Consider the following 14420-nt stretch of genomic DNA (forward strand, 5'->3'; position numbering starts at 1 on the left):
TAGATAGATAGATAGATAGATAGATAGATAGATAGATAGATAGATAGATAGATAGATAGATAGATAGATAGATAGATATTTGATTTGAGTTCAGCATAATATGTCAGTTGTAGCTGTTTAATACATATTCCATACTATTTATTTTTTTCATTAATTATTTTTGTCTATATATATTCATCTTATTCCATATGGCATCTAGTTTTCCCTTCGTGGGCTTAAAATCATGAGATGCAAACGTAATAAACAGACAACGGCTCTTTTTGAACGCAGCCTGAAAAGCGAAGGTTCATCTATTTTGTCCGTTGCGAGATGCCATACTACGGACTCCGGAAGCGCAGCTGCTGTCCCTAAACAATCAACATGTAAGCAAATATTTTAGCGATAAGGACATTACATTCCGTTAATATTTACGGTGCTCGTTTTTACATGTGTGCAATGACAGTTTCTTGTATTTTTAACTGTTTAGGACAATTCTTTAAACGTAAAACGGCGAGTTCGCTAAGTTAGCAGAGCTGTGTAAGTTAGCAAACTTCCCGACTGCAGTGCCACATCGTCACAAACTGACAGCAGGGCCGCTCTCACTATTTTATTATTGTAAACGGTCGAGAACCTATCGATAAGCTTATCTCGACTGTCTTGTTGCTTTTCACCCCGTGCAAAGTTCAGGTAATCACATTGTAGCTTGTTGTTAGCCAAAGTTTCCTCCTATTAAGGCACTTAAAAAGATTATTTGTAAATAACGATTAAACTTTTGATAGAAGTGTGACGCTCATATTAGCGGTTATCTAAAGGCTGTTTACTAATTTGTCTGCACACGAGTAACTACTAGATAGTGCTGTACAGAAAGTACTGTGTAAGTAGACTTAAAATTGTTCTTGTCGCTGAAGACATTCCCTAATAACTCTGGCTGTGTCAAAAACATGCAGTTAAACAAGAACAACGGGTTAAGTAAAGGGAAAAGTGTTGAACTACGGTACTATATATAGCTAAAGGTATGTGTAAAAGAGCACGTTTAAAGTGGACAAGGTTTATTGCTAGTTGTGCAGATTCTGATTATAGGAGTAAATACAGATATTGGCAATAAATACAAGTTATTTACACTTTATACACATGGGGTAGATGGGCTATAATGCAGTGATGTAGAGAGAAGCATTACTGGGATAAGATATTATCAGGCATGTCTTGTGTTTTGTAGTTTTTCTTCGTGGTTATTCACTAATTTCATTTGTTTGCCAGGCTGACAACCTGCAGGAAGACACTGTCTTTGTGTCAGTGTGTTCTGAATTATCTATACATGTAAAGTGTTGAAGCTTTTAGTGCTGTACTGTAAACTAATTTGGATTGCATGACCACCACACAATGGATTAATACTTCCTAATTTGTGTTTTTTCAATTGTTAACAGGGGTTGATTTTGGAGAATGTCATCAAGAGGCGTAGTCCTCCGTTTGCAAGTTTAAAGAAGGTGACTGGACAAAACTGACTATTCGAAGCTTCAGCTACATTTAGATAAATTGATTTCTAGTCAGCCATGGATCGGGAGGAAGATGAAGAGGAGCTGACCGTCGATGCTCCTAAGGAGGTGGACATGTTTACATCAGTGCGTTGCCTCGGTTACCTCTCCAGCATCAACCTCCTTGTGGCGGTGTGCGTTGGCATGTACGTGCGATGGGAGGTGACAGACGAACCCATGATCCTGGTCATCTTCATCTTGGGCCTCTTCGTGCTGGGAATTGCCAGTATCCTCCATTACTACTTTGCTATGGAGAAAGCAAGCCAGAGCTTGTTCCGTTTGTGGTTTGGCTTCCTGCTTGGCCTCCAGTGCTTCCTCAACAGCCCTGCCTTGGATTTAAATGTCAAAGAACTTGTCGCCAACTATCTCCTCCTAGCCAGTGTAATTATGAAAGCAGTGTGGGCTGTAACTGAGCGAATATGCAGCTCCATTTATTACAAGCCCACCTTGCTGACGTCAGCTGAGTTACTGGAGCTCTTGGGATTTGGCATTGCCAGCACTACCATGCTTCTTCACAATTCAGTGGCCATAATAGGCTTGATAGTGGCCCTGGGGGCTCTCATTGTGGACTTGAGGATGAAATCCCTCCTAGCTTTACCTAACCTCATCGGTTTTGCCTTGGTCACATCTCTCGTGTTTTTCCAGGCCTTGCGCATCATGGCCAACCCTTATGCTTTAGGCTGCTACCTGGGCAGGCTGCTCTGTGAGCCTGTGCTGGATGTGTACTTCAGTGGGCTGGGGCCCAGTCAGCGCTGGATGCCAGTGCTCTCTCTGGGGAGGGTTTGGAGAAGACTGTCCCTGTTTCCCCTGAGTCTGACTGAGCTGGCCTTCTTTGTCCTGGCTGCCTTAAAGGTACACTTAACATTCTGTAAAAATTCATGTCAAAACTCAATCATGTCTTGAAAGTTTTATGTCCAATAATGCAGGTTTTTGGATTAATGACACAGAAGTTTTTGTAGCTTTAATTCATATTTTATGGGTGTGCTTAATTATACGTCCCTCTCTTCTTACATAGCTTGGCCACTTGGAGCTGTGGTATCTGGTGATCCCAGGCTTCTGCCTGTTTGGCATTTTCTGGTCTATCTGCCACATAATTTTGCTGATCACAATTTGGGGCTTCCACACCAAGCTAAGTGAGTGTCAGAAGGCCTGGCGAGCCCAGCGGTCCAGCAGCCGGAGCCTGGAGCAGGTCATGGCCTCCAGGGGCATCCGACACTTCTGCCTCATTTCAGAACGCCTGGTGTTCTTCAGTCTGCTCTCAACAGTCATACTGGCGGCTGTGTCCTGGCAGGTAAGATCCGTAAGGGTACATTACTACTACTACTACAGCTTGTTTCAAAAGTATTATCATCATCAAAAAGTACTGAAGCTTGCAAAGCAGCTCAATATAAAAGGTATGTCACTCATCATCCAGTTGTTTATCATTGCAACGATCATTGTCACATTTGTAATAGCGATGATAGTCATATCATATTTCTTAAAACCTCTTGGCCACAGTTAAGAGTTTCATTCAGCAGCTCATAGTTGAATATTTTAGTGTAATTTATCCTCTTAACAGCTGTAGCACCATTTGTTTCATGACAAGGCCCCTATAAACATATTACACCTATGTTATAAACTCTGTGTAGTGATGCTACTAACAGTGTGTAGTTAGTAGTTGCTCCCCAAACTGAGGCACTTCTGCTCTCATGTGGAACCAATTTCATTAGCACTTTAATATCCCTATCTACTTGCATAAAGAGCAGCAATAACTTATTTAGCCTTATTAGACGTTTACCTTGCTGGAGTCTCATGGGTCCGAGTCCTAATTTGAGATCTGCACAGTGATGATGTCAGTTGCAAATTTGCCTGAGGTAGTGGGAGCTGTTTGTGTTCTCGTATGAGAAAGTTGAAGCTCTTGTGTGTGGTTTTTGATGTTTTACAGCTATTTATTTGCCTGTGCAGTTGAAATACAATAAATGTAATAAATGGTCAGCTAGAAAAATCGATGTAAGTGTAACATAGACGCTCAAAATAATAGCAGCATGGGTACGATCTAATGCGGTCTCAGCAATAAATGTAAGCCTTTGTAAACCAACTAATTTATGGTGTTACATTAGATTCACTGCTTTCTGTAGAATTAAACTAAAAAATGTTACATCCTTTTTTTCAGTTGTGTTTGTTGTATCTTCATGTTCTCAAAGATAGTGCTGATTTACATTTGAATGTGTAGATTGTATAAAAAGCACAATATTCATTTTCATACAACTGTATGGTGTAAGATTGACTTTTTCTTTAGAAGTCAACTTTTGAATGTTTGGCAGTTAAGAACATAGCTACTCTCACAGTTTTGAGTTTTGGGCTGACTGCAAATTTTAATTCTCAGCCTGTGAGAACCACTACTGGATTGCATTATATTGCAAAGACCACCTTCATATATATCATAACATTATATATATTACGATTTGTCTGCTTGTAATATTATCATTCAGGTACTGGAGAATATAGCATTGTATTATTGTACAGCTTAAAATTTCAATAAATTGGTGTACCACATTTCTCAGCTTGGGCATACCCTAGGCAGTTCATTTTGTTCTGCAAACAGAAATGCGGCGAGACTTCTGCGACACAGTTCCATGCTCTGAAATCCAAGTGGCTTTTTAAAATGCTAAATTGCATTTCGTAACAGCTCTGAAAAAAAATAAGATTGCACCCTAAGTCAGTTTTTACATTATAGCTTTCTATTATGTACTTTTGTGTTCATAATAATATATGCGAGTTTGTATGTGGCTAGTTGACTTGCGTATTAACATTTAAAATAAAGAACTGTCAAGTAGATGTCAAGAACATAGAATTATAATAGACTTATTCAACACAGTCAAGGCTGCTCAGAGGTACAGGCTCATACACTGCTGTAATTATTCTGTTTTGGATTGATACTTGTGATGTATGTTTAGTCTGCTGTCGTTTTGTCTCCATTTAGTCGAGTCCTGTCATGTTTTGTCCTGTGATAATAGCACAGTGTCAGTCCCATATTGTGTAACTGTCTTGCCAAGTGTCAACGCCAATTAAGTGAGTCTGATTACCTCGTTACAAGCTGTAAGTGGTGAATGAAAGTGACTCTGATTGTTTGGATTCTTTGCAGCCCTCCAACGGTCTCTTTCTCAGCGCTCTGATGGTGGTGCTGCCTTTGGAGTCTCTGGCCCACGGCCTGTTCCACGAGCTGGGCAGCTGCCTAGGGGGAACCTGTGTTGGCTACGCCCTGGTTATACCAACCTCTTACTGCAGGTACTGGAGAGAGAAGAGGCAAATGAATATAGGGATGTTTACAGACTAACATAGATAAACTCATTCTTCAATCGTAAAACAACTATTTTGATCAACACTCTGAACCTCTGGCAGCTACTAGGCGTTCTCTGTTTCTGTTTTTACATACAGTGGCGCATTTTTCCACTGTAATATATAGCATCTGCATCTCAATAGAAACAGCACAACCATGGCTAGAAGTAGAGCAAAATTTTCTTTTTTGCAGAATAACAAATGCCATAATTCATTTCATAAGAAAAAGAAAAAATGTAATTTGAGAAACCTGTAATCACCACGTATATTTTTCCAAGAGCTCAAGTTGTAACTAATACTAAAAATACTTTTAAAAGGAAAGTTACTCTACGCACTTATGAAATTTCACTGCTTTGATTTTTAATTTGTTTTCATAGTTCTCTTTTATCTGTTCTGTGTGAACAGCCTGCAGTTCAGCCCAGATCACCCAAAATGTCCCTGAATTTTTGTCATGTGATTAATGGTCACAGCTGACTGTCTAATGGCTTCCTGGTTGCACTGAGAACTTCAGAATTTTTTTATTTTTTTTTACAAGGTCTGATTAGCTCAAACAGTGTTATTTTGGCAAATTTTTAAGTGAGATGTAGATTTAAAGTAATTTTGATGAATTTATCATGATCTTAAGCTTAGATTGGACAGATTTTGGCATGTCATAGATGATTAAAGACCAAATCTGATGATTCTCTGTGTTTTTACAATTTTGTACTTTAATAAATGGTGCAATTGAGGAGTTTGTAAAGTTGAAATGCCTCTCAGATCTGCCATTAGGTTATTTGTTTTTTGTTGACTATAATCATTTAATTGTTCCATCAGTAAAACAACAGAAAAAAGGGTAAGAAATGCTCACCTTAATTCCTCATCCCCTCACCCAAAGTAACATTTAAATAGTTTGCCCGATCTTCAATTCAAAACCAAAAAAGTGTCATAAGAGTGGAACATTTACTATGATATTACACAGAAAATATCAGCTTATCTGGGTGATAAAAAAACACACTTACTATATAACTGTTACACCTTTGTTCAAGGTCAGTATACTGAAAAATGAAACATGCCTAAGTTGCAATCTTTTTTTGCTTCAACCAACAGTCAAAAAACTCAACTATACAGTCTATTGCTAAAGTCAAATCTGGAGTCAGCCAGACCAGAAATTTGGAAGTGTTTGCTGGAAAAAATGGCTTCACCAGTTAATAAATTATCACATCCATCCATGCATCATCTATACATTGCTTAATCCTCGTTTGGGGGCGGGTGGAGCCTATCCCAGCTGACACGGAGAAGGCAGGGGACGCCCTGGACAGGTCGCCAGTCTATCGCAGTTATCACAACATTTGTAGATTATTTTTCTGTGAATCTTCCAGTCAACTAAATCAGCTGTGCTGCCATTTAGCTTAATAAAAATTCATGTAATTATTTTAGTAGTACTTGTGAATGTTTCATGTTTCAGATCTTGAACACAAGAATATGCACTTCCCCTGCTGAAGTTGCAACTTGTTGCCTACCAATTAAGGAAACGTCTGTTCAATTTACTCAACGAATCATCACAAATTTAGCACGCAACAGCAAAATGCAGTATTAAGCCAAATAAACAAATGCTGTACCACCGTTGCCCAATGTCAAAGCCTTTTTTGGCATCACAGTGACTGGTAGACATGATCACTCTTTCAGACTCCCTTCCCAGTTAGCACAAAACCAATTGGATAAACAGGCCAATAAGTATGCATAAACATGCCGCTAATGTTTGGGCCCTTCAGGGATCATTCCAGTGCTCCCCCTGCAGCATACTAAGTTGTTCAACCGGAGCACTTAGCCATTAGCTGCTGCCGATGCTTCTCCCAGCGCCCTTGCAGTTGACCAAGCATTTTTTTGCAATCGCTTAGTTAGTTTTGAAGATGCCGTCATGTCTCCTCCTCCTAAGCAGCAGCAGCTAGCCATCACTTAAACATTTTTTTTTAAATTCAAGAGCACTCAGCTGTCTGGAAATCTGACCTTTTTGAGATTTTTTAAAATATTTATATTCATGATGAATCTCTATATATTGGTACTTAGCTTTAGCATTCGAAGGGGAAGCCAGACATGCAAGTGTTTAACTCTCCAGGTGATTTTGGATGCAGGCCCGTGTCCTATTGGAGCTTTGGATGCTCTGTATGCGAGGCCGCATATGCAGGATCCATAGGGAGGACTGAGAGCATGATGAGAATGCAGCAGTGTATAATCGGCTGTTTGATGGCTGCAGATCATGTTTTCACAATGACAAGATCCCCTCGGGGAGATTAGAGAGATAGGGGTGAAGAGGGGAGGCACATAGGGTAAAACATGGAGGGCGAAACAACAGGAAGAAAACGCATGGGGGGGAGGACTGAGGTTGTAAACATCGAGGGAAGGTGGTGGTAGAAGCACAAAGGGACAGATGGAGCAAAGGAAGAGGATGGGGAGGGAGGGCTGGAGCTGTGAGAGCTGTGGAGAAAAGGACAAGATTCTTTTCTTATTTTGTCTTTCTTTTTTTAAGGATGAAAGAGAGTGTGTCACAGAGGGAGATGTGGTGGGAATCTCAAACTGCAAGTCCTTAGCTCCCCTGGGCATCGTGAGATCTGAACAGATTAGATGGGTTTAGGGGAATGGTGAGACTGCCAAGTGGTGCACATGTTGCAACATGTCATCTTGTGACCAAGTGGAGTTTAAGTATAAATATCTAAAAGTTTGTTTGAAGAAAATTGTTCATCTCATTCTCCACTGGGACAGAAGCAAGTAAAAAACAGCTTAATCCAAGTTGTGCCAACATCTACAGCTGTTACTACATCACACACCAGAGGAATGCTCTCTGGATATCAACAGATAATGACTATTTATCTGTCCACTAGATGAATAAAATCACTCCTCTGGCATCCACTTTAGATAAACCTCACTCTTTTCTTGCCAGGGTGAGGTCATAAGTGATAATCGGGGCACAGAGTGTGACATAATATGTATACAGATATCTGTAATAGTGAAGTATCACTTTGCCATCTGCTTGGATATAAAAGGAAAAGAAAATGTACGCCTGCGTTGAATAGCTGATAGCATTGGCTTGATCTCTGTGTGTGTATCCCCTTTTTGTTATCATCCACTTGTTATTATCGGCCAGGGCTTTGTGCCACAACCATCCGCACACACTTTGTCCAAATCACTTTGTCCTCAGCTATCTTTAACCTCACTTTCCATCCTCAGTTTTTGTCACCCTGCTCTATTCTCCTCTCTATATCCCCTCCTTTTTTTGCCATTTTCCTTTCATTCTTGATTCCATTCTCATCCCTGAGGCTAATGCCATTTCCTACAGCAGTGATCCCCTCCACTTCTTCTCTTATCCTCTTCTCTCTCCCCTGGCGACGTAGACAGCTGCTCCACCCTGGCATGTCACTCTGTTGCTTGAGCCCCTTGTCTTTCTTCTACCCTAAACCTGAGGAAGAAAAAGTATAAATTTTTTCTCACAGCCTGTCGTGTCTCTCTTCTGTCCAGCGCTGGCGGCCAACCCACTCTCCTGCCTCCTGAGCTGGTGCAGCAGCTGAATCTACGTTCCACAGGTATGCTGAACAACATGCAGCGCCTCTTCTCCCACCACGTGATCCAGACGTTCGGCTGCGACTACTCCACCAGCGGCGTCACCCTGGAGGCTGTACAAACCAAACTGCGCAACTTTCTGGAGCTTCGTACAGCAGACGGGCCCCGCCATGACACCTACCTGATTTTCTACAGCGGACACACACAGAAAGGCTCTGGGGCTTGGGTTCTGGCTGGTGAGACATTATCATTTCTTTGTCTTCTATGTTCCTTCTTGGAAAATGACCCATCCTCATTTCAGCTCAGAAAAAACTAATGACATAACTTGAAAAGAAACGCAGTGCCGTAGCAATAAAACTATGCACTAATGAAATAAAATTAGACTAGAAGAGAAAGTAAAAAGCAATGATCATGAGGTAATAAGTAATGTCACACATGATGATGAAATATTGCACATAAAATTAAAATATTGCACCTGAAAAATGAAATTTCGCCCCTGACATTGACAGTGTTGTACATGAAAGTGAAGGATTGCAGTGCACAACAACATTGAAATCTACTTTTCTGCCCCCAATAAGAATTGATTTATTATCACAGTACATTGCATGATTGAACCAAGACTGGATGGAAACTATGAAGCAAGCAAGTATAAATCTGAATAACTAGCTAACAGTAGCAAATAAATTAATCAAGTAGTTTAAAGTAATGGATAAAGGATTCAGCAAGCGAGAGCGTAAGTAACGTAATGTGGAGTATTTGAGTGAAGCAGAGGTGCACTAGAGTATTTAGGGACATCTTGAGCCATTCAAAAAGATTGGGATCAGGGCCGACAAGGCATTTTTTAACTGATTGTTATCGATTGTCTGCTGTCACACAAGTTTCATAAACTAGCGAGAAATGCAGATTTTGAATAATTATCTTCATAAAGACAGCATCATGAACCAATAATTGATTACCCAAATTGGACTTTGTGCAGATATTGCTGTTTATAGTCAATAGACACATGAAATGGGCCACAGGTACATATGTTATTGGCATGCAGGAACACTGTCCTAGTTGGCTCTTGCAGACTGAGGATATTAAAATAGAGCATTTGACTGCAATGAGCAAAGATGTGTTTGGGGAATAAAGGGTATGAATTTCATGAAAAGAACATCTCTCCGATTGTTAAGCAGGGGGTGAATCGATCACTCTTTGGGCTTGTGTTGCAGCCTGAGGCCCAGAAAACATTTCACTGGTTGAAGGGAGAAAAGCGCAGTTCAACAGAAAATTCTGCAAGCAAACATCACACGATGTGTAAAAAAGCTGAAAGTAATAATTGGTCAGCTTCTACAACAGGGTAATGAGCATAAAAGACATCTGAAAATCAACTTCGTGAGGTAGAGGCTAAAGGGTTTGCCACTATAAACCTTTTTCAAGAATAACCTTTTTTAACATAAACCTTAAGACCTTTTTCCTTTTTTAATCAGGAAAAATGGATATTAAAAAGTTCTCTCGTTTCAAAATGTTGAAAAGAATGTCATTTTTAACTTTATGCCTTTTGGAGACTAGTTCCTCTTCTTAACAATTCATATCCAAACTTTGTTTCATGTCACTGTATGTTGCAGATGTCTACAAACACTCCTAAGCATCTAATCAACTTCTAAGCATCCTGATTTATTATTCAACAGTACATGTTATGCGTATCCTAATTCATTAAAGGAGATGACATCAAATTCTTCGTACCTAAACTTCAACCTTCACTTCAAATCATTTATTTTGGCTTCCTCAGACATCTTTGTTATGCTTTTCAGGTTTTGTAAACATCAAAAAGATGCAATTCAGCCATCAGAAAAAAGTTTTTCCACGCATAAGTTGGACGTCTGCTTTATCTCTTCAAAGCCGTCTAGTTGTTATCACATCTAAACAGCGCATAATTACCAAAGACTTGAATGAAAGTTAAAATACAACAATTCAGCACAAAAGTAGAATTGACTGCCGAGCTGTTGTGTCAGAGAGCATTAGGTAGATATTGTATTCTGACTGCAGACTCATTTGCATTACAGTCTGATTTCCATTCCTTTCATTTTCCCGTTCTCTCACTCAATCAGGCTGATTTGCACAGATCAGACAAGCAAGCCAAAAGAGTCAAATTTGCTGTGAAGGACTCGACACAGAAGTTCGGTTCCAGTAGAGAAGATTCTGAGAAAGTTGCAGACGGTCTGCTGTGACATGAGCCTTCCCTCCACAGAAATGAGAATCACAGCAGGTTAACTCTGTGTCAGCTCCAGCTCTTCTGTTCTGAGATTACTCGATGTATTATCTCTGTGTGCTGCTGCAAACGGGAGGGAAAAAATCCCTCAGTCACCATCCTGAAGGGTCGTTTTCAGGCTGCGTTTAGTGGATAATTGTACACATTTTCCGAAAACGTGGGCTGAAATCCGAGCTGGGAACAGTTAATGATTGCAAGTCATTATTTTCTGATCCCTCTAGTAATTAAGCCTTTGTCCAGTGCTGAATTATACAGGGATCCATGAAACAAGTAGTTTATCTGTGCACTGTTGATCACAGCGGATACATGCATATAAAATTTGGCAGTGCAGTTGGAGTGTTTCCAGATTGACTCGTAGGTTTGTAGATAAAGCCGAGTTTCCTACCCAAATATAATTCAGTCCTCAGTGAAGCAGCTCTTTGGCCAGCAATGGAATTTTTAATTTTTCTCTTCAGGTTGTCTTTAGTTACCTTTTCAATGATAAGGATTTTGAAGCAGCAGGAAGAATTTGGCACCGCAGCTGTGATGTTTGTGTTTTAGATCTGCTGTCTGGAAAACAGCATCTTTATGCTATTTGTGAGGTTGTGTTTGTGGTGGCAGCATTCAGACAGAAAGACAGTAAAACATGTGCGAGTTGACAGGTTCGATCCCTGCAAAACCACTGTGTCCATCAAAGGCAATGTCTCCTGTTGAAATGGCTTTGAGCGTGACACTAAACCAACAGGGGCTTAAACTAGTAATTGAGCGATACGGGATTTTTAGGGCCAATACCAATGCTTATTATTGGCAATCAAGAAAGACAGAAGACCAAATTTGTAGCCGATATACCATTTTAACAGCATGTGATAGCAGAGAACCTGTCATTTATAACTAGGCTTCTTCATTAATAAGGGTGACTATAACTGAAATAGAAATAAAATAGAAATAGGGGTAATTGAATTAGGATGCTGTTCTGTATTTATGTGAGATTAACGAGAGATTGATCAGTTCGTTTCCTGCAGTTACATCTGCTGTTCTTCTCTTTTATCTTAATCTTTCACTGTTTGATCACTTTTATTGCCCACTGAGGTCCAAATCTTAGAGTATTATTAATTATTGTTTTCCAGATGTTGTTTCAGGGTAATTTGTGGCTACCTTCTTAGCTGTTAGCTGTTATCCACTGTTAGAGTAGCTAAATTCCTGGTTTGTGGCAATAGCTTGTGTTTCTTGTTCATTTTTTTTTCAGTCTCTGCTTGAGAAACATTTCTGAGACCAGAGTGTTATTACAGACAGAAATAGAAGTAGTAGTGCATTGAATTTATCAGTAATCGACCAATAAAAGTACAGGTACCAGTAATTGACAAAATGCCAAATATTGGCCACAATAATTAGCCAGGCTGATAATCAGTCTGTCCCAGCCTAACCCTTATGGATAGATACTTAACAGTGGCACGTTCGTGTCCTGCACCTTCTTCCTGAACTTCCTCACTCCCCCTTTCTTTCTCAAACCCTGCTCTCACTGTCTAACCTCCTGTTTCAGGAGGGGAGTATTTTCACTTCACCCAGCTTCTGGAGCTGTGGAAAGAGAAAAACGCCGGCCACTGCTCTCGTCTCATCCTCGTCCTGGACACTGAAAACTCCCTCCCCTGGGTCAAAGAAATCCGCAGGGTGGAGGGCGTCTATGTAGCCGTGCAGGGGGCCGAGCTGTCGGCCGTCATGGTGGACCCCGAGGCCGGAGACACCCCTTTGCTCGGGGACTTCACTTCTGAATGGGTGGAGTTTAACTGCAACCCTGCCAGCGAGACCCAGTGGTCTGAAAAGGGAAGGACTGTGACGGCCGTCTATGGCGTGTCCAAACGCTGGAGCGACTACACGCTTCACCTACCAACCGGAAGCGACATAGCCAAGCACTGGAAGACCCACTTCCCCAAGGCTACATATCCCATGGTGCACCTGTCCAACTGGTGCTGCGGCCTCAACTTGTTCTGGTTCTGTAGCATGTGTCTGCGCTGCTTCAGGAGGTGTAAACTGGCTTGGTTCCCTCCAGCTGTGTTGGACACCGGTCAGGGCATTAAACTGGTGCACTCGTAGATAACATGGGAGGTTGTTGTAGAAGTTGTGACTCTAGTTTGTGTTATAGCAGCCAGAGTTTGGTAGGTACAAGGTGTTTACATTAAAAATAGCTATGCTTCTATACCTACTATATCTACTGTATATACATGAGGGATGCTCAGAGCGTCATGTTGTCTCCTGACTCATGACTGTTACTGCTTGCACATGTTGCATGTACTTGACAAACAGTATCTGAAATTTCTGATCACCCCTGTATACACACAAAAACACAAAATTAGAGTAAAACAACAGCAGGTTTGGCCTTCAGTCAGCAAGAACTCCTTAAGTTTAGGTTTGCATGATGTTTAACTGCTATGATGCAAGACATTATGCCAAGTATATCACAGAGAAACTCTAACTAAACATTTTATTTGTTGCCCCAGAATGAAATTGAATAATTCAAGCAAATTCAGCCTAAAATAAGATATGTATATGCACACGCACGTGTTGGATTTTTTTAAAAAGACCAAAACTTTTTTCATAGGGAACCTGGGAAAAATGTGTTATGTATTTGTGGCTATTATTTTTTTTAAGGTTTAATTGTTTCAGACCAAAAAATATGTCAGATGTTCTTTCAATTTCTGTGGGAAGGTTTTCAGATTATCTGTTGTCAAATTGTGCCATTGTCTCTTTTACATTAGTGCCTTAAAGATGGATCACCTTTAATGTGGATGTTTAATTCTTTTTATGTGCCAGCCATATATTATATCTATCCATGCCTTGCCTCTTATTTATATTCAGAGGATTTAGCAGGCGTCCTTAACCTAAACTGTGAGGCTTCCGACAGAATGGACAAAAACGACTGTTGTGAGGCTGAACTCGGCGACCGCTCTGGCTGTGGGAAAGTCAAACCACGAGGCCGACCTGCCGCGTTTTGTTGCGGGATCCTTTACTTGTCACGTTCAAAGTATTCAAATATGCACATATTTCTGCACTGAACAAAGAAATATGCATTGGCTATGAGGCTGCATATCATCCCCAGACACTGGCCCTGTCTCATCCGGTTTATTTACAGAAATTAATTCAAGTTGAAAAAGCCATTTGCTTTATATAAACAGTGCGGTCAAGTTTTGGAGCAGTTTGTCTTTGCTGTGAATGAGTAGCTTGTCATGCAATGCAGCAAATTATAAAATCTCCCTCTTTTCTTTCTTTTTTTTTGCACTGAATTTACAAACTCATCTGTTGTTTTGTATCTCTCTCTTTCACACATTCCTAAATTCTGGAGTGAATTGCTGCCTTTCAAGAGTTTGTTTCCAAAGAGGTCAAGTTGCATTATTGACTTGTACAATTCCATGTGCCTTGATTGTCTTAAAATATCAGCGTTAAAGTTGGATAATAAACTCATTAAAACAACGTGGAAGAAAGTTGAGTATGATTAAAGTCGAACAAGAGGAGGAAAAACAGTAGATGGGGAATTGGAAAGTGAGACATGGTGCTATAAGCCAGGGTCACTTAACACGACTGGCTCAACACGCTGAGTAAATATGGATTCTGCTCTGTGGAAATGCTAGCATTGCCTGGCAAATATTAGTATTACGAGCTGAAGAAAAATGAGAAAGGGTGAAATGGAACAATACATGACAGACTATCTCTGAGGGATTTGCTGGCTGAGCTTTCACCTCAGTTAGTCCCAGTGCCTGGCTGGACGTGTTCAAGGCGCTGCCGGGTATTTCGCTGGTCTCAGAGAGCAGAGCTACGTCCTGGCTCATGCCTGA

At 40.5% G+C, this 14420-nt stretch overlaps 1 protein-coding gene across 2 annotated transcripts; it reads left to right on the forward strand.

Annotated features, from left to right (window-relative positions):
- The first annotated feature begins 293 nt into the window (after nucleotides 1-293).
- Nucleotides 294-14058, forward strand: tmem168a (transmembrane protein 168a). 2 transcript variants are annotated; one of them, XM_023262913.3, is made up of 6 exons: nucleotides 294-362; nucleotides 1404-2363; nucleotides 2527-2802; nucleotides 4636-4778; nucleotides 8322-8599; nucleotides 12134-14058. In XM_023262913.3, the coding sequence occupies exons 2-6, from the start codon at nucleotides 1530-1532 to the stop codon at nucleotides 12682-12684; spliced, it is 2082 nt and encodes a 693-aa protein (XP_023118681.1). In that variant the 5' UTR covers nucleotides 294-362; nucleotides 1404-1529; the 3' UTR covers nucleotides 12685-14058. The 2 variants fall into 2 exon arrangements, with proteins under 2 accessions (XP_023118681.1, XP_023118689.1); XM_023262921.3 differs by lacking the exon at nucleotides 294-362 and adding an exon at nucleotides 385-666.
- The last annotated feature ends 362 nt before the right edge of the window (nucleotides 14059-14420 follow it).

This window comes from Amphiprion ocellaris, chromosome 21 (assembly GCF_022539595.1).
Source record: "Amphiprion ocellaris isolate individual 3 ecotype Okinawa chromosome 21, ASM2253959v1, whole genome shotgun sequence".
Lineage (NCBI taxonomy): Eukaryota > Metazoa > Chordata > Actinopteri > Pomacentridae > Amphiprion > Amphiprion ocellaris.